The sequence below is a fragment of the Pelobates fuscus genome, chromosome 7 (assembly GCF_036172605.1).
Source record: "Pelobates fuscus isolate aPelFus1 chromosome 7, aPelFus1.pri, whole genome shotgun sequence".
In the NCBI taxonomy this organism is placed as follows: domain Eukaryota; kingdom Metazoa; phylum Chordata; class Amphibia; order Anura; family Pelobatidae; genus Pelobates; species Pelobates fuscus.
Genome location: NC_086323.1, coordinates 95,067,399 through 95,093,080, shown reverse-complemented (window position 1 = coordinate 95,093,080; position 25,682 = coordinate 95,067,399). Strand labels below are relative to the sequence as shown.

The 25,682-nt window shown below is 40.3% G+C and overlaps 1 protein-coding gene across 1 annotated transcript in view; it reads left to right on the top strand.

Annotated features, from left to right (window-relative positions):
* The window catches only part of LOC134568011 (solute carrier family 26 member 6-like), a 62,975-nt gene extending 51,221 nt beyond the window's left edge, over positions 1–11,754 (top strand). Inside the window, exons 14-18 of the mRNA XM_063426230.1 lie at positions 764–856; positions 5,306–5,422; positions 9,419–9,607; positions 9,987–10,041; positions 10,990–11,754. Coding sequence (XP_063282300.1) covers positions 764–856; positions 5,306–5,422; positions 9,419–9,607; positions 9,987–10,041; positions 10,990–11,135 — 600 coding nt within the window. The 3' untranslated portion in view covers positions 11,136–11,754. The remainder of the gene's footprint in view (positions 1–763; positions 857–5,305; positions 5,423–9,418; positions 9,608–9,986; positions 10,042–10,989) is intronic.
* Positions 11,755–25,682: the final 13,928 nt, after the last annotated feature.

The following is a 25,682-nucleotide window of genomic DNA, read 5'->3' as shown; positions in this document are numbered from 1 at the left end:
ATAACAATTGGATGGTTTCTAGTACTTTTCAAGATATAGTGGTTGCTTTTTACAGATTTCAAACCTGTCCATTTTTTTGACATGTCTAGTTATTCTCAAAAAAGCTTCTCCAGCCACCAATGAGGAAGGGAGAGGCCCTACGGAACTGAAATCTATTACAGAATAAAGAGACACAGATGTGTTTTTTTTTTTTTTTTTTTATTCTGACCCACACATGGCTGGAGTATGTTAATCTACTTTTTTTCCCCATATTTTTTGGCTTACCACCCTCCAGCCTTCTAAACTATTTGGCTGGGTTTCATTTCATATAGCTTGGCAGAGAGGGGGTTAGTAATGTTAAAAAGGTAATTAATATCCTGTTTCGTAACAGAATTTTTAGTAGATTTCTCTTTTTCATTTAAACTACTTCAGAATACTGAATTCTTAGATTTATGAGAGATTATTTTATAGCACTTTTATACTGCTTTTAATTTTTTTTTATTATTTTATATATAATACATCATGTAATAAAAGATTCTTGCAGTGTGGTACACTGTTAATAGGATGTTTTCTTAAATAAAACTTGTTCTGGTAATGTTTCTTCTGATTCTTTTTTAAATGTAATGTTGTTGAACGACACAAAAAAAAAATGTTTTTTACCAAATTATATTTCTTTCTCTTTTTTCTGTTGTCCTATATAAAAATAACAGGAAACAAGAATGCTGCATGACCAGCATACATACATCAAGACAGAAATTTGAATATTGTTTTTATTTTATTTCAGACCAAAGAAGTTAATGGCATTAAGATTTTCCGTACAAGTTCAGCAATTTATTTTGCAAATGCAGAGCTATATGCCCAAACCCTCAAGGCAAAGGTAGGAGAAGCAGCTCAAAATTAAATTATACAAATAAAGTGAAATGTCACTCACACAAATATCAGATATTTGTAAGCATTTATAAAAACTACCATTAGCTTATGTGTATTATATTTCATTTTGTTCATTTGGTTGCTTTTAGCTTTTTTTTGGAACTCTATACCAGAACTCTATACCCACTCTGAATTGATCTCTTCCTCCTATCTACCAGCTTTAAAAGAGAATTGCAGCATCTTTTTTTTTTTTTAAATTCTTTATTTTTCGTTTGTGGTGCAGGATATTTGAGTTTCACAGACAGATGTGCACGTGAGTGCTCCAATAACATTTTGAAAGAATATAGTTTAAATTTTGCACCAAATTTTGGGTCAAGCAATAACGTAATCAGAAATAACATCAACATATGGAACTGTGTATGCTGTACTATCTAGGTGTGTCCGTATGTTTTGTATACCCTCGTGAGTAGGGTGAAGCTGGATGTTTGGTGGCAGTACTTGCGGATTGCGGGTCTGTTGGTGTTGGCGCTCCGTGTGGACAATGGTGAGTTGGTGTAGTTATGATGTGCCTGTGTTGCGCCTAGGCCGTGTCCGTGAGTCTAGCTCTTTGTGTGGAGCTTAGTGAGGGAGTCAGTCGCAGGTGGTGCTTTCGCATCGATTGAGTACCCCTAACCAAGGGGGCAGCGGGGGGAGGGGAGGTTTGAGTGTGTGGACGCCAAGTGTGCGGGCACAAGTTGTGTTGATTCTTGTGGTGCTAACCATTTTGTGGCCCTCTAGTGTGGGGTTAGTGAGCCTTGGACCCATGGTGGTGAAGCTTGAGTGTAGAGTAAAACGTTTGTAGGAAGTGTATTATAAAAACAAAAGAAAAGAAAGAAAAGAAAAAGAGAGAGGAAAAAAAAAAAAAAAAAAAAAAAAAAGGGGGGAAAATATAAAAAATTAAAAAAATTTAAAAAAAGGGCAAATAGCAATATCAAACGCAATAAACATTAATGTTCAAACAGGAAGGGTTTGCCACTGTTGGGTTGGGAAGACTGGTGGTGTCAGTCCACACCGGTCATGGGACGGGGTGTTGTAATCCGTTGAGTTCTGGCTCGGACAGGGCGATGTTCGCTGGGTCCCCGGCCGTCGTCTGAGGTCTGTGCCGTGTAGCGTTCGCAGGTCTAGACAGTCCCAGGGTATCCAGGAGGGGTGTTGCTCCTTCTACTGAGGTCAGTACATGAGTGGTTTTATTGTGTGTTATCTCCAAAGTTCCGTTAGCGCCCCACCTGTAGGCTATATTCGCAGAGCGTAGCTGCGTGGTGATCGGTCCGTAGGATTTGCGCCACAGGAGGGTAGCTTTTGACAGGTCCTGGAAGAATGTTAATGAGGAGTTTTCAAATAGCAGTGGTGTCTTGCCTTTCAGCCCCGCCATTATTTGTATTTTATCTTGTACAGAGACACATTTGAAGATGACATCTCTGGCCGGTGGAGTTTTTATGTGTGGGGCGCTAGGTAAGCGGTATACCCCGTCGGTCACGATTTTCCTTGCGAGTGAGTGTGGTAACACTGTATTCAAGAGGCGCCTGACATAGTGTGGTAGCTCGTCGGCAGAAATCGCCATGGGTATGCCCCTGATTTTAATATGGGAACGGCGTTGCCAGTCTTCTATTGTTGACATTTTAATTGTCAGGTAGGTTTGTTGTTGCTGAATTTGTCTGATGGTGTCTTCCATTTGGTTCATGTGAGTGTGCACTGTCACCACTTCTTCCTCCGTGGTTTTAACCCGTTCTGCGACTGTGCGTAATTCAGTCTTGAGGGTGGCTGAGTCAGCTGCCAGGAGTTTATGGATCTCTGCCAGGAGAACTTTGAGGTCTCGTTTGGTGGTTGGAGCTGAATCATCTGTGCGCTCCAGTGGATGTGTTTGTGGCACTTGTGAAGGCCCTGGGGAGTCTGGTCTGTGCAATATTATACTGTTTGCACTTAGCTGCTGCAGGGGCTGGGAGTGTACCTGGGAGTCAGAGTCCAGGCTGTCTGGGATTTGGGGCCTTGCAGGTGGTGGTGTCTGGAGGAGCTCAGGGGAGGCAGGATCAGGCTGTCTCATGCTGGGTGCCTTGTCCGGCTGTCTTTTCTGGGACAGGCCAGTGAGATTGGGGCTCTGATGGGCTGTGCCGGGCGCCCGGGCGAGGTCTGACCTGTCTGGCATGGTGGGTGGCTTAGAGGTAGTGGGCCGTTGTAGCATGGTCCCAATATCCCTGTCCCCAGGCGTACCTTGCGGTTTTTGGGATCGGCGTCCCATGGCTGGTGTGTGCGCAGGTATGGAGGGTAGTTCCCACGAATAGTCGGAGTCCCCGAGTTCCACCGGGTGTCCGCGTAGGATTTCCACGAGGCCGGGGCTCGATGGCGTGAGGTAGGCCCCGATTTTGCGTCTCCTCTTCTGTAGCCGTTGCGGCTGAAAAAAAGGCATCGGGTGGTACAGCTGACTATGCTTGTGCCCGTGCGGTAAGTGGCAAGGCTGGATGGGCGCTGGAAAAGGTGATTTTGTCTGGATTGAGTTTGGGAATTTGGGAGCTAAACGAAATGGCGTCCGTTCAGCTGCAGCATCTTTTTCAAGGATTGGGAATATGGGTAGTTTAGATAACTGCTTTTGATTATAGAATTTAAATTGTATTTCTAGTTTCTGTATAGTTATGTTGATAAGTAAACACAGTACAAGTACATATGTTGATAAAGAATTATCATCTAATGGTTTTTAGGACTTAAGAACATAGCGGGTCCACTTTAACCCCTTAAGGACACATATATATATATAACTTTTTTCCCTCTCATTTATCACTTCGTTATTTGCCCATAGTCACGCTACTGTACCTGTACATTATGTACCGAACTCCTTTGCCAGGTAACTCCTTTACCGGGTTATACTTACAACTTCGAACCATAGCATTATTGCCGGGAGCCATACGCTACAAGCGTACAATGTTCCACTGTCTTAATTATCCTCTAATATATTCTATACAGCAAACTGGTTGTATAGTCCTTGCATGCAGTATTCTCCGGGCTGGCAATAGAACCGATCCAAGAGTTGAATATTTTAGGAATGGAGGGCTATAGCTGGTGACAATATCCCGAGGTGATTATACAGTTCTGCTCAAAAGTTTGCATACCCTGGCAGAAATTGTGAAATTTTAACATTGATTTTGAAAATATGAATGATGATGCAAAAAAAAAAAAAAAAAAAAATTTATTAAAGGATAGTGATCATACAAAGCCATTTATTATCACATAGTTGTTTGGCTCCTTTTTAAATCACAATGACAACAGAAATCACCCAAAAGGCCCTGATCAAAAGTTTACATACCCTTGAATGTTTTGCCTTGTTACAGACACAGAAGGTGACACACACAGGTTAAAATAGCAATTAAAGGTTAATTTCCCACACATATGGCTCTTTAAATTGCAATTAGTGTCTATGTATAAGTAGTCAATGAGTTTGTTAGCTGTCACGTGGTTACACTGAGCAGGTTAGATACTGAGCCATCAGGAGCAGAAAAGAACTGTCAAAAGACCTGCGCAACAAGGTAATGGAACTTGCCACTTGAAAACGCCAGTCAGTACTGTTCAATCACTTATTAAGAAGTGGAAAATGTGGGGATCTCTTGATACCAAACCAATGTTGGGTAGACCAAGAAAGATTTCAGCCACAACTGCCAGAAGAATTGTTCGGGATACAAAGAAAAACCCACAGGTAACCTCAAGAGGAATACAGGCTGATGTAGAAAAAGATGGTGTGGTTGTTTCAAAGACCACAATACGATGATATTTGAACAAAAATGAGCTGCATAATTGAGTTGCCAGAAGGAAGCATTTACTGCGCCAATGCCACAAAAAAGCCCAGTGGCAATAAGCTCAACGACTCCTTGATACACCTCACTGCAATTTGGAGTGATGAGACCAAAATAGAGCTTTATGGTGACAACCATAAGTGCTATGTTTGGAGAGGGGTCAACAAGACCTATAGTGAAAAGAATACCATCCCCACTGTGAAGCATGGTGGTGGCTCACTGATGTTTGGAGGGGGGTGAGCTCTAAAGGCACAGGTAATCTTGTAAACATTGATGGCAAGATGAATGCACCATGTTATAGGAAATGACTGGCAGACAATTTGCATTCTTGTGCACGAAGGCTGCGCATGGGACACTCTTGGACTTTGCCTCACGACAATGACCCTTTGCACAAAGCCAAGTTGAATCTATGGTGGTTACAGCAGAAAAAGGTGAAGGTTCACCTTTTTAACCCCTTAAGGACACATGACATGTGTGACATGTCATGATTCCCTTTTATTTCAGAAGTTTGGTCCTTAAGGGGTTAAACTTATAATTCTCTCTACTGCACTTGACTAAACTGTGTTTACTACTATAAACATTTTTCTGAAAATAAACCGTAAATAAACATAGTCAATATGAATATTTTTTATTTTCAGGTGGGTGTCAATATTGACTTATTGATTGAGAAGAAGAAGAAAGCAGTAATGAAAAGAAAAAGGGGCTTGCAAAAGGTCATCACTCTGGCTCAAAGAATTCTGTCCAACACAAACAGGGTAAAGTTTTTTTTCAGATATTGGATGGTAAACAATTAGGACTTGTCTAGATTTGGCAAGGCAATTGGAAATTTGAATGCAAATTCTCTCAGCTTGCATAAGTTGGTCTAATGTGCAATTGCTTTGTCATTCCTTTATAATTCGCAGTTCAGTAAAAAACAAAACAAAAAAAAACAACAACTCCATGAGTAATGTTTTAAAATCCAAACTGGATTTGACAATCGGGAACAGGTCTATATTAAAGGCTTGTGAGCTCTGTCATAGTACTTGTAAATTGGGCAGTTTTGACACAGCATTAAAGTAACACTGCATAGAAAACAAACCTTTAATAGAATTACCCTAAAAAACTTGCATTTTTTTTTTTTTCATATTTTAGGGGACGTAAAAGCTAACTTACAATACTTGCAGAACATAAGCCCTCCCCTTTTTCCCAGCACAGACTTCCCCATATGTGTTTGGCCATTGTCCAATCAGAGGCTTTTTGTTGAGAGAACATTGAAGACAAATAATGAAGGTGCGATTTGACCAATCATACACTTTTCAAAAAGCTACATTACAGGGATTACCACAATCCCTCAATTCTGCTTTCAAATTAAATATTGTTAGAAATTGACACTTTTATAAAATGAGTTTTCAAGGACAGACAATTTAACTATAAAAGCACCTCAGTGCACGGAGTGTTCCTTTAAATAGGAAGTGACACTTCAGGAGATTTCATGCCATTAAATAAAACATTGAAAGTCACTTGTATATTTTGTTAACCCTTTTCTGTAAAATGCTCAGTTTCCTTTATTTTTTTTTATTTTTTTTTTAATTCTTTATTTTTTGTAGTGCGTATGATGATAACAGTTGCTTATGAGGTACCCCAAAGGCATTCCTCTAGCACATTACAAACAGTTGGAACATAAGGGTAGACAATAAATCTTGCACTTTTTTGTAGTAATAAAATGAAAGGTTTACGTTGTTTAGGTAGTTAGGAGGTACATTTTTACAACATGTTCAGGCTTCAATAATTGTAACGATATAGTTTTGATTTTAAGTGTACATTTACGCTATAATCAGGCTTAGTCAGTGCGATGGTTAAATCGATAACAACGCGAGTAAGACAGTTGTACATTGCTAGCTAAATAAGCAGGCTGATACGATTAAGTTTTTAACTGTAGCCTATAGTTGTGGCACCTAGGCATTCTTCCACAGTGAGCCAGTCGCTTTTGATAGAGCCTATTGTAGTTTAAGCCTAGTAGTAGTAGTAGACTATTCAGGTATGTGACCTCAACAGGAAAATGCTAAGCTAATATAAGAAGGCTAGCTGGTTAAACAATAAGTCTCGCGTGTATCTACAACAGTGGCGAGTACCGCCGGTGTCAATCTTTATGTTTAGTATGCCAGCGAGTACATATGATCATGCATTGCCACGACAACAGCCGCATGTAAGGCAGAATATGATAAAAGGTAACATTGGTATGACAGATACAGCATTTGCATATTTTTCCTTTTTTTCCCTTCTTTTTAAAGTAAGAGAAATAACATGTCAGTCGAAATATAAAAAAAAATAAAAAAAAAAAAAAAAAATAATAAAAAAAAAAAAATCAAACATGCTTCTGGATAAACATATTAACAATATGCTAATAGGATTGATGGAAAATGAACTATGCTAGGCAAACTGATTTTGCGCTAAAGGCATTCACATGGATAGGTACTGTGATTAATAAAGGTTTCTCCCGGGAGGCTCCCCAGGTATATCAGGTTTTTGAGTTCCGCTGTGAAACTAGAGGCAGGGAACATGCTATTACGGTGGGTGGACCTTAGGTTCATCTGGGCGCAAGGTGTGGGCACCGAGGGTGCACTGCTGGGGTACCGTGGTACCTGTACTCAGTCCTGGGGTCATCCGATGCCGTGCTGGGGTACTCTGCATCCCTGCCCCGATATTCCCGCTATTGAGCTCTGGTGCCTTCCTGGGTAGGGGCCCGCATACAAGTTGTGAGGCAGGTTTCTAGGGGTGGCCCGGTCGGGTCGTGGCAGGTTAGTCTTTGCGGTTACCGCCGTTTTCGTGCTGGGATGCTTGGTCATGTTTCGATGAGCAGCGTAGGATCTTCGTGAGCGGGGTGGTGTGGTCCGCCATTTTCGGGCTCTCTTCACCTTGGGTAGCTTGGGCCTGCCAGCGGGTCACGGAGGAGCCTTTTAAGGTAAGTGTTCATTCTTAACTTTTGTGTAGCTCAGCTTTGTTTTGCGCGTCTGCAATGTTTGGAGCTGGGTTCGCCTTCTCTCCGTGTAGTACGACCGGGATGTTTGAGCCGCCCTGTTGGCTGTGAGCGGGAGATGGGAGCAGATCTTCCCTTTGCCTTCTGTCCACATGGCGTCCGCCATTTTAGGTGTGGCGGGCGGGCTCCCTGGACTCAGTTGCCGTGTCGCAGTCAGTGCCACAGGGTGAGGACCGGGATCACCCCCCCGGTCCAGAGGGGGGGGAAACGGAGCCGGACCCGCGCCGTTCTGCACTCGTGGCTGAGTTCCATGGCGCAGGATAGTGGGGCAGCGTCCGTCTGCCCCACTCACCACAGGAGAAGGCCCTGGTTGGGGCAACATGGTCCTCTCCCCCCGGGGGACTGAAGCACGGTGAGCCAGCCTCTCCCCGGGTCCAGTAGTCCCTCAGCTCCGGGTATCTGTTCTGGCGGTCTGATTTCAGGCGGTGAGATTTGTTTTTAGAGGGTAAATTTCAGTGGCTTGCAGGAGCTGCTCAGGCTTGCGACCGTCCAGCTCGGCGGTCCGGCCCCGCCCCCAGTTTCCTTTATTTTAAAGATTTGGCAAATTAAAACATAATGCATTTCAGACAAGGCAAACACAGGACAAACATTGCAAAATGAGAAGGAGAAAAACAAAAATAGTATTTTTTCTCCTCTTCTCCGTATGTTTTCTCTGTGACTGTCAGATGCAATGGACAGAATTTTTAACAAATGATTTACAGGGAGCCAAGATGGAGGCACCCATTTGCAGAATTAAAAGGTGTAGATAAATAAACATAATATTAAAAATCTCGGGAAGTGACAATTTGCCTTTAATGGCTTGTGACATTCAATATGTTCAAGTGAACACGCGATAATGTGTTGATGGTGCCAGCAGGTCCCTGGCACTGGCTTGCCTTTCAACACAGACTTTGGGGTTAAACCATTTAAGCATGGTTTAACCGCTAAAGGTAAGACAGCGCCAGGAACCTCCTGGCACCAAACTGATTCTTTAAGGAATGTCTCCTAACAAACGGTGCTGGAAGTGTACGCTATTACATCTGTGGTGGATTTATGGAATAATCCACCTGTGATGGCAGCAGGTTCAATTACTTGTCCTTTCTCCCTAGTATTATTTTAATACATCATGTGTCTGTTACCACTACAGCATTTAGGAAATTAATTAAATTTTATCTGATAAATGGGAAGTCCTGATTGTGTCACATATAACCCCCTCAATGAGAGATTGGATTGTGCCAACTAAGGAGCTCAGAACATTTGAGGAGTTGGCCCCCTCTTTTCTGTTTGGGCCCGTTGGATTATTTTACCTCTTATTTTTGGATTATTTTACCTCTAATGCAGATTACAAACAGTAGTTTGCAAATTTCTTTCATTTTCTTCCTCCTTATTCTGTCCATTTCCAAAGGATTTCACATTTTTCTGCCCTTCCTACGCTTCCCCTGTTGCCTCATTTGGGAATTCCGAGAGCTCAGTTATATTAAAAAACAAACAAACAAACAAACAAACAGAGAAACCTAGGACCCCCATACACTTAGCTGAGCTTAGTTTTTTCCCTCTCCCGCTACCCAATGTGTAATAATTAACAGACTCTCCATATTCTTGTGCTATGGGATTGAGGTAAAAGTTACACTTATAGATAAGAAGTCCCCGAGCCCATACAAGTGCTTACCATGAATAAAAGACCAATGATTGCCCACACTTCTGGTCCTGACATTAATTGTTATTTTTTTTTTATTAATATTACATATGGTTTTAGGGAAGCGGATTGGAATTTCTGGTGAACAAAGAAGCCATTGTCGGAAGTCTCCAAACCCTGAGTGAGACAATCCCCAATCCTCCCACCCTCCAATCTTTAGGCTTGGAGAGACTCAGTTTCCACTCCCTCATCTTGGACTTTGCAGCAGTTTGTTTTATAGACACCGTTGGAATAAAGATGTTAAAAATTGTGAGTTTTAAAATCGCACAAGCAAAATATTACATTGTGTTCTGATAATAATTGCAAATGTCTATCAGTTTTTACAGAGGTTTTTCATTGTGCAAAAGACTTGTACCAATTTACCATCCACACACAGACATTAATTTGTATTTTTCCTACTAGAAATGTCTTGGCATTAATACAAACCTTGTCCAGAAGCATAACATGATAGACACTCCATGGAAAACTATGACACAATTTCCCTGAAATTTATTTTTTCAGCACACCACCAAGAACAAAAAAAATACTTAAGAAGCAATAATTCAAGATTTTCTAAGCTTTGCTAGACTGTTTTAGGGATGGTCCCCAGAAGTGCATGTTATTCCATTTTTTCCTCTTGTTTTCTCAGATTTTTGAAGAATTCAAAGAGATTGAAGTTGATGTTTATCTTGTGAACTGCCCAGGTAATTTGCTTTACTTCACTACCAGAATTGAGTATAAAAGTTTTACTTTCAAAAAAATTGCAGAATAAAATTTAGTCCATAAAATCCTCACTCATCCTCATTTATATTCTGGGAATACTTCCCAGCAGGCATAGGAATTAATTTCTCTTTGAGAAGCCCCTGGTCAGTGTACAGTGATTCCTGCTAGTGTGTAGCAAATGTCAGAACAATCCTGGCTACCAAACACTAAAAGAAGTTTCAGTTGGTCATATTATTCCTACAGTTAGCACTCCAGGGATTTATTTTTTGTTAAAGAAGTTTTAAATGTATTTATTTTAGAAATATATGATTTAAGTGCATTTACTGTATGTGGGCATTATGCTCAAATGGAGACATTCTTTTTACATTCTATTGATATTTTTAGTAAGTTGTACTGCTTGTAATGCAGGATGCTTACAAATACCTATAATAAAGGTTTATTTATCTATTATTTTTCTATTTTTGCCATACCTACTGCAATTGACGAAAATTGCATTTTTTGTTTTTATACTAACATTTTCAACCCTGTGTGAAATATTTCAAGATAAAGCACACTGTATACAGTCCAAAACTTTACATTTTCCAATATATTTTTTTTGTAAAGGATGAACGAATAGATAAAAAATTTAAAAATGTGTAAATTTATATAATTTTATTTTTTAAGTTTGTCTGCAAGCAATCTATACATAACACTGTTTTTGTGTGATATCTTTATATGTTTTCTATGTATCCATTGCTTCAAATAAATGTTTTGCTAATATTTTTTTAATTATAAAGTGTTCAGTAGTGAAGGGGTCAATCTGGTGATAAATTTCTAAAGCATGAGAATAAGGAGCTCTTTGTTTAACAATAATAATAATAATAATAATAATAATAAATAGAAAGAAAGACAAAATATTTCCATCAATCTGTTTATTTTGTATCTTACAGGGAGCATCTTAAGACAGTTACAGAGCAGCGGATTCTTTAATGAAACTTTCACTCCAGCTTTAATCTTTTCTACAATCCACGATGCCGTATCGTATCTTTCACAGACCCATGAATCCTCTTCACTCCAAGAAGTGACAGAAATTTAGTTGGGTTTGTGTTTGCAGGTGGACATTACTACTTTAATAAATATTACTGACCAAGCCAGAGCAGGTACTAAGGAAGGGAGATTAGACACTTGTCTCCTGTGTCACATTATTCTGCCCTATCAACATGTTTATGGTCACTATATTTTCATTTTTATATTTGATTAAAAGTAATTTCCAAGATGTTGATAGTGACATGCCACTAAAAGATTGTGAATTGTTGTTGCAGCCAGAAGGAACATTGACTTCCTACAGTGTCTGGCTGCAGTATACCCCATGTAACTAATAAGGCTGCCATTAGAAAATCATTGGCCAGGCCCGTCCCAACACACACCAGCAGAATGTGTGCTCACAGCCATTCACACAGGCAGATAATCACAAACACACAGATGTGTTTTTCCACACTGCCACAAACACACGGCCACATATATACACAAACAGATATACAATGTCACATACACATCGACACAATTCCACATATTATACACAAACATATACACAATATAAAAAAAAAATACACACTGACACACACAGCACAAACAGATAATGATAACATGATATATTATGTAATGGGTATTTTATATTCAACTATGCTCTGTTTTAGCCACCCCCCTCTTTTCCTACTTTTATGATGGACTACCATAGCTTCCCTGGTCTTCCCTGGAAGAGGGGTTGTTAAGACTCTGCTTTGCCAGAAATGTGAAAATATAGTACAGTTGGGGTGACTTGTATATCTCCTGAACCGGACTTCTTAGCATTTGAGGGACCCAAGACACAGCTGGGCGCCTTAATGTAGTGCTGATGTAGGCCCTTTAATGGTGGCTGGGTGAATACATAACGTTCTTTCTGTCACTTCACTTGGAAAGGAGATGGTTAATGGTAACTGGTCTTCCGTATATTAAAGATAAACATACACACACACTTTAAACCAACAAACTGTATATTGAGTATTCGATTACATGGTTTCTCAATCATGATGACCACATCAGTGTTTAGAAGTGGTTATGGTGCTTGAAGTCTGTATGTTGAAGTCTGTATGTGTAGTGTTTCAATTCAAAACTCTATCTCTGTCACTCTTATTATTAAGCCAAAAACGAACAATGGTAGTTTTGTTGTATTTGTTTATATTTTTCTTCCCTTTTGGCTGGAACTATTAAACAATGGTACAACAAAAGAAACAACCTCAAAAAAAACAAAAAAAAAAACTTAGTGCAACAGGAGTGTAACACTAAATCCATCACCCAATACATTACTCCCATAGTCTATTTTTCAAGGTGCTTTGCTTTTTTGTACTCATGTTTCTTATATAACGCTCAACAATGATTTAATTTAATTTGGTGTGTACTCTTATGGTCAGTTCCTTGCGCAGCACAAGCAGGTTTTGTGTGTCTTTGAATCTATAAGTAGCAAAGACCACCTGCATGCCAATTAGATTGGTGGGTTAAGAGTGATGTATGAAAAGTTACCATGAGAACAGAATATTTGTTATTCTGAAACATATATCTCATATTGCACCTGCACGGTCTATTTTATGTAATAAAATTTAAAAGAACGAAGTAAGCACAACTAGGTGCACATAACATGAAATTTGTCTCCTATTTGTAAAACAGAATGGTTTTAATGTAGCAATATTCAGGAGACAGGATTGCATCTGACTAATAGCATCAGCCTAACTTACCTTAAAGGAGCACTCCACCACCAAAGTACATAAAAAAGCCCTCCCTTTCAAACCCTGCCTAGACTTTCTGTAGCTGTCCAATCACAGACTGTGTAGTATGGCTCAATGGGAAGTCAATGAAAGGCAGGTGCTCTGAGCTAAACAACCAGGAAGTAACATGACTAGTTGTTTGATTGACAGTTGGAAGGGTGTCACCGTATGAATTTATAAAAGTGCCAATTTCTATTGAAATCAGTAGTTTTTGTAAAATTAAAAAAGTCACAAAAAAGAGGCAGTCACTTCACAGATGAAGCACTTCAGCAAGTGCTCTAGGGGTCTGGAGTGTCCCTTTAATAATGAAGGGTTCATGATTTAATTGTAGCATAATAAATCTCACCATGTCTTCTAGTATTAAACAGTTTGTGTCTGCAGAAATCTAGAAAACCCTATCTACTTATATTTAATAAAGTCCCCATCCCACTATCTGAAACAAGCTTCTCCCCAGCCATAACTTGTCAAATTAATAATGTATTTTGGGGCTATCTCAACACTTTCCACTGTTAGTTGGAAGCCTTATTTTTCTGATTAACAAATTAATAAAAAAAAGTGAATGTCTCATTAAAATGAAGTTAAATTATTCAAATATAAGAATGTGCAAGGGGAGTTTAAAATGTGCTAAGGAACACCCTAATAAACTGAGATATTGTCCTTGCTACCCCTTCTGCATTTTCTTGTCATAATTCATTAGCATAATACTATCTAGTTGATTTGTATGGTGAAATGGACTGTCTTTACATAGCACTTGAGAATAAATCTGATATTTTGTGCACCATAATACAAGATATAATACAAGATATAATAGAAAAATTAAGATATGAAATTTGTTTAATTTTAGTTGGTTGAATAAAAAAAATGCCATTTGTTATTGAGTTTATGAATTTCCATAAATATTTCAAGGAATATATTCTGTGCATTAATGCATATCCATGGTTTTAAATAAACACCTTTACAATCAAGTTTGACGTTTCATTATTTTTTTATAAACAAAACAAATATGGTATAATTTACTTGTTGCATTTGCACATTGTGAACTTCAAAATAAAAACCTACATTCTTCATTCTTATCACTGATGCTCACTACAGTAAGGTGAGTATAGATCTCAAACAATGGGCTGCTTATAAAATATATCAAACATTCTTGTGTGCTTCGGCCTGAAGCCATCTTTAATATTGATTGAACCCTGGGCAAGCATTTGCTTGGGCCCCCTGGACCTTGCAACCGCCACCTCCCCCCTCACTCTCTGGCATTCAATCAAGCCCTCCACCACAATGCAGTGACGGACTAAAGTAGAAATAGCCCTGGTGCAAGAAGTTTTTTGCCCCCCCCCCAATTGCAAGGGTGGCCAGAAGGTAAATCCCTATCTGTCGTGCAACTCCAACAATGCTTTGACAGCTCGGACTCTACCATTTTCCCATGCGTGCAGGATTGTATTTAGCACTAAGACGTATTGGTGTGTTTCAATGTAAGCATGCTCGCTGCCTAGGTGTTCTCTTTGACTCCGACCTCTCCTTCAAACCTCATGTTCAGTCTATCGCCAAATCCTGTCATTTCCATCTCAAAAACATTGCGCGCATCCGCCCCTACTTAACGCCAGATGCCACTAAGGTGCTGGTCCATCCACTGTCCTTTCTCGCCTTGACTACTGTAATCCGCTTCTCAATGGTCTTACGTGCTCCCAACTTGCACCATTACAGTCCATAATGAATGTGGGGGCGAGGCTCATCTTCCTGTCTGCCCGCACCTTCCACGCCTCACCCTTCTGTCAGTCCCTACATTGGCTTCCTATAAGATATAGAGCTCAATTTAAAATTCTAGTTCTTGCTTTCAAATCTCTACATAATGCTGCTCCCACCTATCTATCCTCCCTTATACACAAGTATGTCCTGTCTAGGCCCTTACGATCTGCTGAAGACTTACGTCTATCTTTTGTCCGTACTCCCACCTCTGATACTCCCACCTCTTAAGACTTCTCGAGGGCTGCACCGTTCCTGTGGAACTCACTTCTCTCCTCCGTTAGATGCTCACCCAGTCTCCACCCTATAAAAAAATCGTAAAAAACCCAAAGCGTATCAATTAAACTGTTAACAGCTCCTGACTGACTCCTCTTCTGCAACTGTCACTAGTCTAACACTATCCTTACCTTTTTGTGTCATTTTACCCCACTCCCTCTAGCATGTAAGCTCATTGAGCAGGGCCCTCAACCCCTCTGTTCCTGTGTGTCCAACTTGTCTGGTTACAACTACATGTCTGTTCTTCCACACATTGTAAAGCGCTGTGGAATTTGATGGCGCTATATAAATGGCGTAATAATAATAATAATAATAATAATATATGGAGTATGTTTGAGTGAATGTATGGGTGTGCTTATATATTATTGGCATTTAACACCAAATTGTGTGTGTTTGTATGTAGTGTTGATGTTTGAATGCAGTGGTGTATTTGTATGTAGTGTTTGTGTATCAATGCTGAGATGTATGTACATACACTGCCACACACACACACACTGTGATACATATACACACATATACACACTGACACACTAAAACACATGCAGATTAAGTGGATTTTACAAGACTTTCTACATAGTACTTTTATCTTTTTAATTTATTTTTCTTAAATAAATAATCTTTATCCATATATACTATTTGGATTTTGTTTTCAACTTCCTGGTTACCATCTTGCTCCTTGGTGGGGACTATACCACCTATGCTATACAAACTAGAGCAAGTTCTGCTCTAGCAAATGTGAGTACGGTATTTTACTATTTAATTTATTCATTTTATCATACTGCACTATCTGGATTTCTCTGTCTCTTCACATATTATCTACGTGAGGCTGCCAAGATATCTACTGTTTCATACATATCCTTAGACGGGGATTGTTCCGTCCACGCGTATTAACAGCTGAGCTCTAAGTTAGCTCTGGAAAATGTGAGTGTGAATTATCTCAAGTATCCATTCACGTACCCACTGTATCTGATTTACTGTACTATTACATTTGTATGTTCTATCTTTTGAGGTCAATTGTATAGAGACCACCATACCATTATGTATGTATACCATTTATATATTTTCTCAAGTCTAGGGCGCGGTTTCCTTCCTTTTTCTGTTCACATGAAGATACACAGATATACACACTGACACACTTGCAGATACATAAAACAGATACACAACATGACACACATGCAGATGCTCAGACACACAGGTGTACACACTGACTACATACAGATACTACAGATACACACTGATAATATACAGGTATACACATAAAGATGCACACACACGTACAGATACACAGACACATATACTGTCAGATTTACAAACACAGACACATACACTGACAGACATACTGATACATACACTCAGGGCTGCCACCAGAAATTTTGGGGCCCCTAACTCAGCTCAGGGTCTGGGCCCCCTGGGGCCCGCCTTCAATCCCGCCCACAGGGTCCGCCTCCAAATCCCGCCCACAGGAATACACACACACAGACACAAAAACACACACTGATACAAAAGGACACAGACACACACACACAAAGATACATACTAACAGACACACATACTGAAACAGAAATACACGCATATAGGCATACGTACTGACACACACATACTGAGACATACACACATATACAGACACACAGGCATACATAGTGACAGATAGACACATACTAACATACATACAGACACACATGCATGAGGACTTACACATGCATACACCGACATTACATACATACACACAGACATACATTCATTCATACTGGCATACATACATATATACATACACACAGACATACTGACATACACAGACATTCTGACATACATACAGACATTCTGACATACATACAGACATACTGACATACACAGACATTCTGACATACACAGACATTCTAACATACACACAGACATTCTGACAAACACAGACATTCTAACATACACACAGACATTCTGACATACATACAGACATACTGACATACACACAGACATACTGACATACATACAGACATACTGACATACAGACATTCTGACATACACACAGGCATACTGACATACACACAGACATTCTGACATACACACAGACATACTGACATACACAGACATTCTGACATACATACTTTCTGACATACACAGACATTCTGACATACACACAGACTTTCTGACATACATACAGACATTCTGACATACATACAGACATTCTGACATACACACAGGCATACTGACATACACACAGACATATTGACATACACACAGACATTCTGACATACATACAGACATACTGACATACATACAGACATTCTGACATACATACAGACATACTGACATACATACAGACATTCTGACATACACACAGACATACTGACATACAGACATACAGACATTCTGACATACACACAGACATACATACATTCTGACATGGATACATACTAACATACACAAATACAGCTAATTTTTCTTACCTTTTTTTGCAGGTGGAAGGCTGTGGCTGATGGGAGTCGGCGTGGCTCCAGCGGCGGTTGTCTTTCTTCCCTCCCGCGCGCCGCTGAGGGGAGGGACCTGGGAGGAAGTGATGGCCACTTCCTCCCAGCAGTACTTTGCGGCTGAGATTTTTTTAAAGGGGCCCGGAAGCGCTATTGCAAGGCCGCAGCGCTGACCGGGCCCTTTAAGATACAGGGCCCATCGAGTGGCCATAAGTGAGTGGGCCACCCGATGGGCCCCATTAGCGTGTGCTACGGGCCGGGCCCGTGACAACCGTTATGGTTGTCACCCCCTGATGGCAGCCCTGCATACACTGACAGACATATTATCTGTCAGTGTATGCATTTGTGTATGTGTATTTGACACACATGCAGATACACAGATACACACACTGACTACATACAGATACACACAATGACAACACACAAATACACTGATACATATACTGCCAGACATACTGACACACAGACACATGCACTGGCAGACATATTGACACACACAAATACATACACTGACAGACATACTGACACACACAGATACATACACTGACAGACATACTGACACACACAGATACATACACTGACAGACATACTGACACATACACTGACATACTTACTGACACATATACATTACATACACTGAAAGACTTACTGACACATATACATTACATACACTGACAGACATACTGACGCACACACAGACACAAACACTGATGGACATACTGACACACAAACAGACACACTGGCCCTCAAACACATTCACATATACTGACATAAATACTAACACACACAGATACACACAGAGACATACTTACACACATACACACACACACATACTGACACACACATACATACATACTGACACACACACACACACACACACACACAGAGACATACTGACACACACACAGACAGACATGCTGACACACACACAGACAGACAGACAAGTCAAATTTACATTTTTAAACCCACCCTCCAGTTTCCTACCTGGGGTCCAGTGTGGTGCCTGAGGCTGATGGAAGTGAGGAGTCCCCCTCCTCACTGCCTCCTTCTCCTCCCTCCCGCACGGCTTCTTTCTGCCCCCTCCCGCACGACTCTTCTCTACGGCAGAAAGTGACTCATGGCTATCACTTCCTCACAGACAGCTGTTGCAAAGCAAGGGGCCGGTCGTGCTGTTTTTAGCACGTGACCGGATCCCTGCTAAAAACAAGCCCATCGGGTGGCCCTAAGTGCATGGGTCACCCGGTGTGCCTACTTAGTGTGTGGGCCCCCGGCTGGTGGCAGTGGGGGGTAACTTGAGGGCAGCGGGGCCCACAGGGCAGATGCTTTAGGGCCCCCTGAAGTCACTGGGCCTGGGGCACCTGCCCCGTTCGCCCCTCGTTAAGACTGCCCTGGCTTCGGGAAGTGAAGCATATTTTAAAAAGGTGCATTCTGAAGTGCATTGTGTGTAAAGAATGTTTCCTCTCTTTTTGATCTCTAAAAGTGCAGATTTCGATAGAAATTGTACATTTTATAAATGAATGTTTTCAATCAGACAGCTGGCAATGTTACAATCCGGTAGTTTACCTCAGTGGAGCTAAATCCAAAAGACTGGCAATTGCCCAGAGCACCTGCCTTGCAAAGACTTCTCAATGATCTGTAAAAGAGTCTGTGATTGGACATCCACAGAAAGTGTGTCCTGTGCAAAAGTCAATAGCTTGCAGTAGCTGCAGATACTAGATCTGCAGTAATTGCAAGTCCATATTTCATATGTCCCCAAAGAAAGCATGCAAAACAAATCACATGGGGGTGTATCTATCTTTATTTTATTGGCATGTATAACGATGTGCTTGCACTGTTCTGTATAGGGACAGTTCCCTGGTGTCTCCAAAAGCAGGACAACAGGGAGCAAAGTCAAGAAGGTGGGTACACTAAGTTAAAATACGTCCTGCTGAAATTGGGACAGTTGGAAGGTCTGCATAGAGGGTATTCTTACTGAGATAAAACATGAGTGTAACATTGATAAGTGTGGTTGCCATACATGGTTAAATATACCTTAATAAATTATTATATAGATTTTTCCCCCTTAATAATAGATATGCCCTTAATTGTCTATGGACCTTTATGTGGGATACATGTGGTCACAGTTGCGACCTGGCCAGTCATTGCAGGGGGCATGGTCCCCTGAAACCGGGGTGTCCACCGGCTATGGGGTGCAGACCCTGCATGTGTGGTACTACCGCTCGTAACACACGCTCATGGGCTCATTGAAAGGCCCATGCTCTTAGGGCCAACCGATAGCAATGTATTTCCAGAGGCCCGGTCAGTGCTGCGGCTCTTTAACAGCATGACCGGCCCCCTGTAATGTCAGTCTGGGAAGACGTGACAGCCAGTCACTTCCGCCCAGCAATAACCGAGCCATGAGGAAGGAAGAGGAGAGTGCCGCGCGTGTGGGAAGGAGAGAAAGATTTCAGAGAGGAAACTCTTAACTCCCATCAGCCTGTGCCAGCCACTGAACCCCAGGAAAGTCACCCTCCTTCACCTAAAAGGGAGGAAACAGGATGGTGACTAAAAAAAAAAATTACAGCTTGCATATGTATATGTGTGTATCTATATATTTGTGTATCTGTATGTGTGTATGTGTCTGTGTGTGTTTGTATTTGCAATTTGTACCTGTATATCTGTATGTTTATATCTGTATGTTTGTGTATCTGTGTGTATGTGTATCTGTATGTCTGTATCTGTGTGTCTGTATATCTGTGTGTCTGTATGTGTGTCTGTTTGCCTGCAAGTGCGTCTGTATCTATATGTGTGTTAGTGTGTGTCTGTGTATCAGCATTGGTGTCCGTGTATGTATCTGTATGTTTTATATTGTATATATATGTTATTGTGTTTGTCTGTTTATCTTATGTGTTTCAGTGTATGCACCTTTGTGTCTGTGTATCTGTCACAAAGAAAACAAGTAGCCCCACATACACATAACACACTGCAAGCAGTTACCCTACACACATACAGCTTCAGACACAAACATACACATGACACCAAATACAGGGTGCGCTAAGTAGAACAATGGGAGATAATCAAGATAGATAGAAATGAAAATAAAAGTCTCTTATAGATACAATGTAGACCTTGGGTGAATATTCTTTTGTTCTTGCTTTGAAATCTCAGTGGTCGAATATGGAATACAAAAGCAGAGAAGGGAGACCAATAGTGCAAAACCGTTATGAGGAATGGATCACAAACAACACAGAAGTGGAGAAGTGCCAACTTACAATATAAAGAGCTATGCCCAGCTCTAGGTAAAACAGCATACAGTGATATTTAATAATCCCCACATGTAGGATATTACTGGACAATTGGAGGTGTCTTCTCAAGATTCCTTACACCATCTCAGATAAACGTCAGCATATAAAATACATAAAAGAGGGAAAAACCCAATGGTGCAATAATGTAGATGATACTGCAACAACAGACAACACTGAGATCCTAAGAGTGCTAACTTACAATTTGGAGAGCTATAACCAGCTCTGAGTAAAACAGCATACAGTGGTATTTAAACTCCCCACATGTAGGATATCCTTCTAGCAATGCTTGCAGTGCCGGTCTTATGAAAATAAAATCACAAGAGAGGGCCCATAGTGTTTTCCATATATAAAATGACAGTAGAAAATAAAATGAAACGTACTTACAGTGTTCAGAGCAGCCACACTGCTCTATGAACCAGGCGTAGGTGGAATAATCCCCACCAAGGATTTATTTTGCAGTACTGGATCTTTAAAATTTTAAAAATCAGCCAGGATAAAACAGCAACATATAAAGTAAGTGTACTGACCATAGGCAAGTGGTAGTCACAAAATACTTTAATTAAAACAGAGTAATATAAAATACACAATACAAGTGTATTTTATATTACTCTGTTTTAATTAAAGTATTTAATGCTAGATTGGGTTTCATGGCGTGGATGAGGTCAACCGACCAACGTCAATCAACATCACTCCAGCCCACATTGACTACTAGAGTAACCGGACCCGACTATGTAAGACACACTCTGGATAAATTTGATGCCTACACAAACTCCATAAGCCCCTCCAATGAACCCTCACCAAATCAAACCCTCACCAGATTTTATGGACAAATCTGTCCATAAGATCTATGCTCTGCATGAAACGCTACCCAATAAATGTGGGAGTGTCCCACAATCCAAAGATAATTAATCCCCGAGCCTACAAGAACAAGAACAGACAGAGAAAGGACTGAGAGGATAGAGCAAATGAGGATGCACATCCAGCTCAAAGCGCCCTGATTCCCAATGACCTAGGTGTTTAAACGCTTCAGAAAACTAGCCCGAGTCACTGCCTCAATACAAAAGGAGTGAGTGGAATACAAACCCGGATCTTGTTTTCACACTTAAAGGGACACTATAGGCACCCAGAGCACTTCCGCTCATTGAAGTGGTCTGGCAGCAGTGTCCTAGATCCCTTAATCCTGAGCAGGTAATTATTCTTGTTTGTAAGACAGCCACTACAGGGACTTCAGGGCAGTCAGGCGACTTTTGTTCTCCTAATTTATGCTGGACGTCCTCACGCTATGCAAGGGGACATCCAGTGTTACCAAAAAACGCATAAGAAAGCATTGTATAATATTTTCCTATGGGAAATCCAATTGCAAGCGTGACCATTGTGGACCTGAGCCAGTGCCGAGGAACATCGGCGCTGGAACCAGGTAAGTGACATAAGGGGGAGGGGTCTCCCGGGGAGGGGGAAGCTGTAGTGTCAGAAAACCTAGTTTGCTTTCCTGGCAATATAGTTTCATTTTTAATGTATTTCCCAGTCAGAATTCTAGTTGACTAAACTAGGACATGGACACATTGAGCTGTGCGTGCTTTCTTTCTCAGTACTTCATTATATTTGTTTACCCCTTAAAGGAAAACATGCTTCTCTGGAATAAACACCATTGAATAAAACTTTGAAAATTTACCAATAGCTGGTGTTAACATTTTCTTCGTGAGATACTCTGTTTTCTTTTATATTTGTATTAATTAAATCAGAATCCAGTTCAGACAAGGCAAAGCAAGGACAAACATTGCAAAAAAATGGATGAAAGACAAACATTGTTAAAGAGCTAAGATGAAGGCGTTCTGTATTTCCTTTTATTTTTTACATCTCATAAAAGTAAACATACTAAAAATATTTAAATCTTGGGAAGTGACAGTTTCCCTTTAATAAGGAATTCTGCCATTGAATCCCTCAATCAACATGCATCAGGCATTTAATGAAATTAATAAAACAACGCATTGCAGCTTGAAGGACATGACAGAACTCGCTTATTACTAAAACACTTAGCAGAATGTATTGCTTATAGAACAAAGGGCATCAATGGCAGCACGTTAAATAGCCTTCTTCATAGCAAATGATTACTGAAACAAGTTGAATAAGTTCCAAGTCAGCTTGATAAAATACTGTTTAACAAAACATGAATGACTCATCTGTTTTATTTTAATTGTGAATGATAGAACATGTGCTATGCCAGGGCTACAAAAGCTCCACTTGCCACTAGCCAGTGTAGAGGGAACACTTAGCCCTGGCGAGTAGAAATTCACCCCTGGTGAGTATGGTTTGCAGTGGTGAGTATCCGTTAAGGCCTGGCTAGTTACATAGTATTTCCAATTGTATGCCCTGTGCATTACTACAGAATATATGGCTGACATGTATTATGTGTTATGGAATTCGACCTTTATGGGCTAACACTGTATGCAAAGGGGCTACCAGCGGCGAATGAGCACCTACCACACGGCCAAATCATCCAGTTACACACGACAAGGGGTTGGGAGAGTTTTTTTTTTTTTTTTTATACTTAGATAGACAGAGTCAGTAATGTATCGTGGTAATGAGTACAATAAGGCATGTAAGACGGTATGGGTTGATGAAAATCTAAACAAAAAAAAAAAAGCTACTAAATAAATGTTTCCTTATTAATCTGGAGACATTAAATTACATGTTTATATCATACATACTACTCTAAAATACTACATATTCTCAAATTATTGCTACATGTAGTTAACTATCTAATTTGTGGTGCTTGAGAGTGTAAATGAATGTATTTTTGATCTTCCTCGAGTCGTAGAGTTTATTCGGTGAAGTCAGGGTTACTTGACTTTGTTGGTTAGTATTGTAACTCAGCTAGTTTGATCCTTATTGTATGAACTGGTTTTAGATCAACACAGTCAGCTTTTCATGTTCTTGACAATTTTGGCAAACATGAGAACAGGAAACGATATGGGTGAATGGCGGCGGCATGCCAATAATGCTATGTGTGGCACATTGGGTGTGTTATCACAAGGTGTGTTACCTTGAAATTCTAGCATATTGTAATGTGTTTAAATATACTCTGGAGTTGCATTATCCTCTAGTTGTCCCAGAAGTAGAAAATCATCAAAAATGCTGGATTTAGGGATTGTTGACGAGTGCTGCATTTGCTTAAATTGGATTTTTACATAAACAGTGTCAGCGCTTAGTGAATATTCCCCCTGAGTCAATAATCAAAATGAAGAGTCCCTCCGTCTTTCAGAAGATTTATCCTGATCCGCGTGCGGAGACAGCCATGAGAAAGGCAACAGTCGGAGTGGTAACTCCTCCATAACACTGTTATAACGCTGATACTGTGGTTATTGGAGACAATACCACATTTATTTTATGTAAGCATTCAATTTGGGGGATTGGGGAATCTGCAATAAATTGTGTAATGTTATGCTTTGTGCGCTTTTTGTATCCTCTTCGAGGTATCGCATTGTATACACTTGGTGGACACATAGGACACGTTACCTTTGGATACTTTTGGATACATATGAACTAAGCAGAATATACCCAACCTCCTTGATTTATACTACATTATACTGGATGTGGACCTGAACTCGAAACATACAAGGTTCTATATATTTTTTGTTACCCCTGAATATTCACTTAGCACTGGCACTTTTGGTGTATCCTTTCAGTGCTTGGAATTCTGGGACGTTCTTTACATGTTCAGCTGCTATTATTATATCGTTCCTCCCCCTTGCCCTCTGTGGAGCTAAAAGATGATTTACTTTTTTGTAACTTTTCCCCCTCGCCTCGCCAGTCTTGTCTGGCCCCAGGTCCATGGCTGAGATCATAAATCTTTGTGATCTCAGCTAGTCCAAGGAAAGCTTTGGGAGGCTATTGCGCATGTGAGGCAAAAAGCTATGATGCGCCAATCAGCATCTCCTCATAGAGATGCATTGAATCAATGCATCTCTATGGGAAGTGTGGAGAAACTGACCATAGGTGCTTGACACTGAGATGGGAAGTACTTCTAACTGTCCCACTCGTGTTACAGAAATCCTAAAAGGGTCACTCACACCCATAAAGCACTTTGGCTTTTCTCATTTTCCAAAAATTGCAGCTTTTAATAGAAATTGCCACTTTTCTAAATGAATCTTGTTACACCCTCTGGCTGTCAATCAGACAACAGGTCATGTTACTTATGCTTGTTTAATTCAGTGGAACTAACCTCAAGAAAAAGGCAATTGACCAGTGCACCTGCATTGCAAAGACTTCTCATTGAGCTGCATTGGGAAGTCTGTAATTGGACAGTCACAGAAAGTCTGGGCTGACTGAGGAGATGGCTGGCAAAGGCATCAGACACGAAAACTGCAAGTTTTGCAAACTGTTTTTAAATATCATATACCTCAATGGAAAAAAAACAACAAAACACTAAATGCATACATGGTTTTTATTTGGGGTGAATCAACTAAACAGTGATTTTCTTATTTTTATTTGGGCAGTGGAGGGTCCTTTTAAGTCACCAATGTTTATATTTCTGGACAAAAAAATGAGTATCTGATATCCAATGACGACTCAGTGTGTCACTTGTCTGCTGCTGGAAACTTTTTTCTTAGTTCTTATTTTTCCACTCCTCTTCCGCCACAGAGGTGGCTGACAAGGCCAGCTTCAGGTACACTCTCTACTTTGGCTAAAACATTTTAATAAAGTGAATTACAAATTTAAGGCAAATATAGCCGAATGGGAACAATTCTTCCAGTCAGCTATGCTTCCAATTTGACTACTTTGACCTTAAATTTGAATTCACTTTAAATTCTCAGTTTAGTAAATAGCCCTGCATAGAGTACACACCTAAATCTCTGCCTCAACTCTTCTAATGCCTATAAACCCAAGTGATGAGATCTTACACAGCAGTATTTTGGGAACAAAAAGGAAATTGGGAACAGATTGGGAAGGTATGGCAAAAAGGTTGCGGTTATAATGAGCAGTTGTAGATTATTTTATCTGGTTTTCCAAGTGAAGGGAACATTATAGATGTAAATTGCCTGCCAGGTCAATGAACTATGTGTCCCTGGCCTTG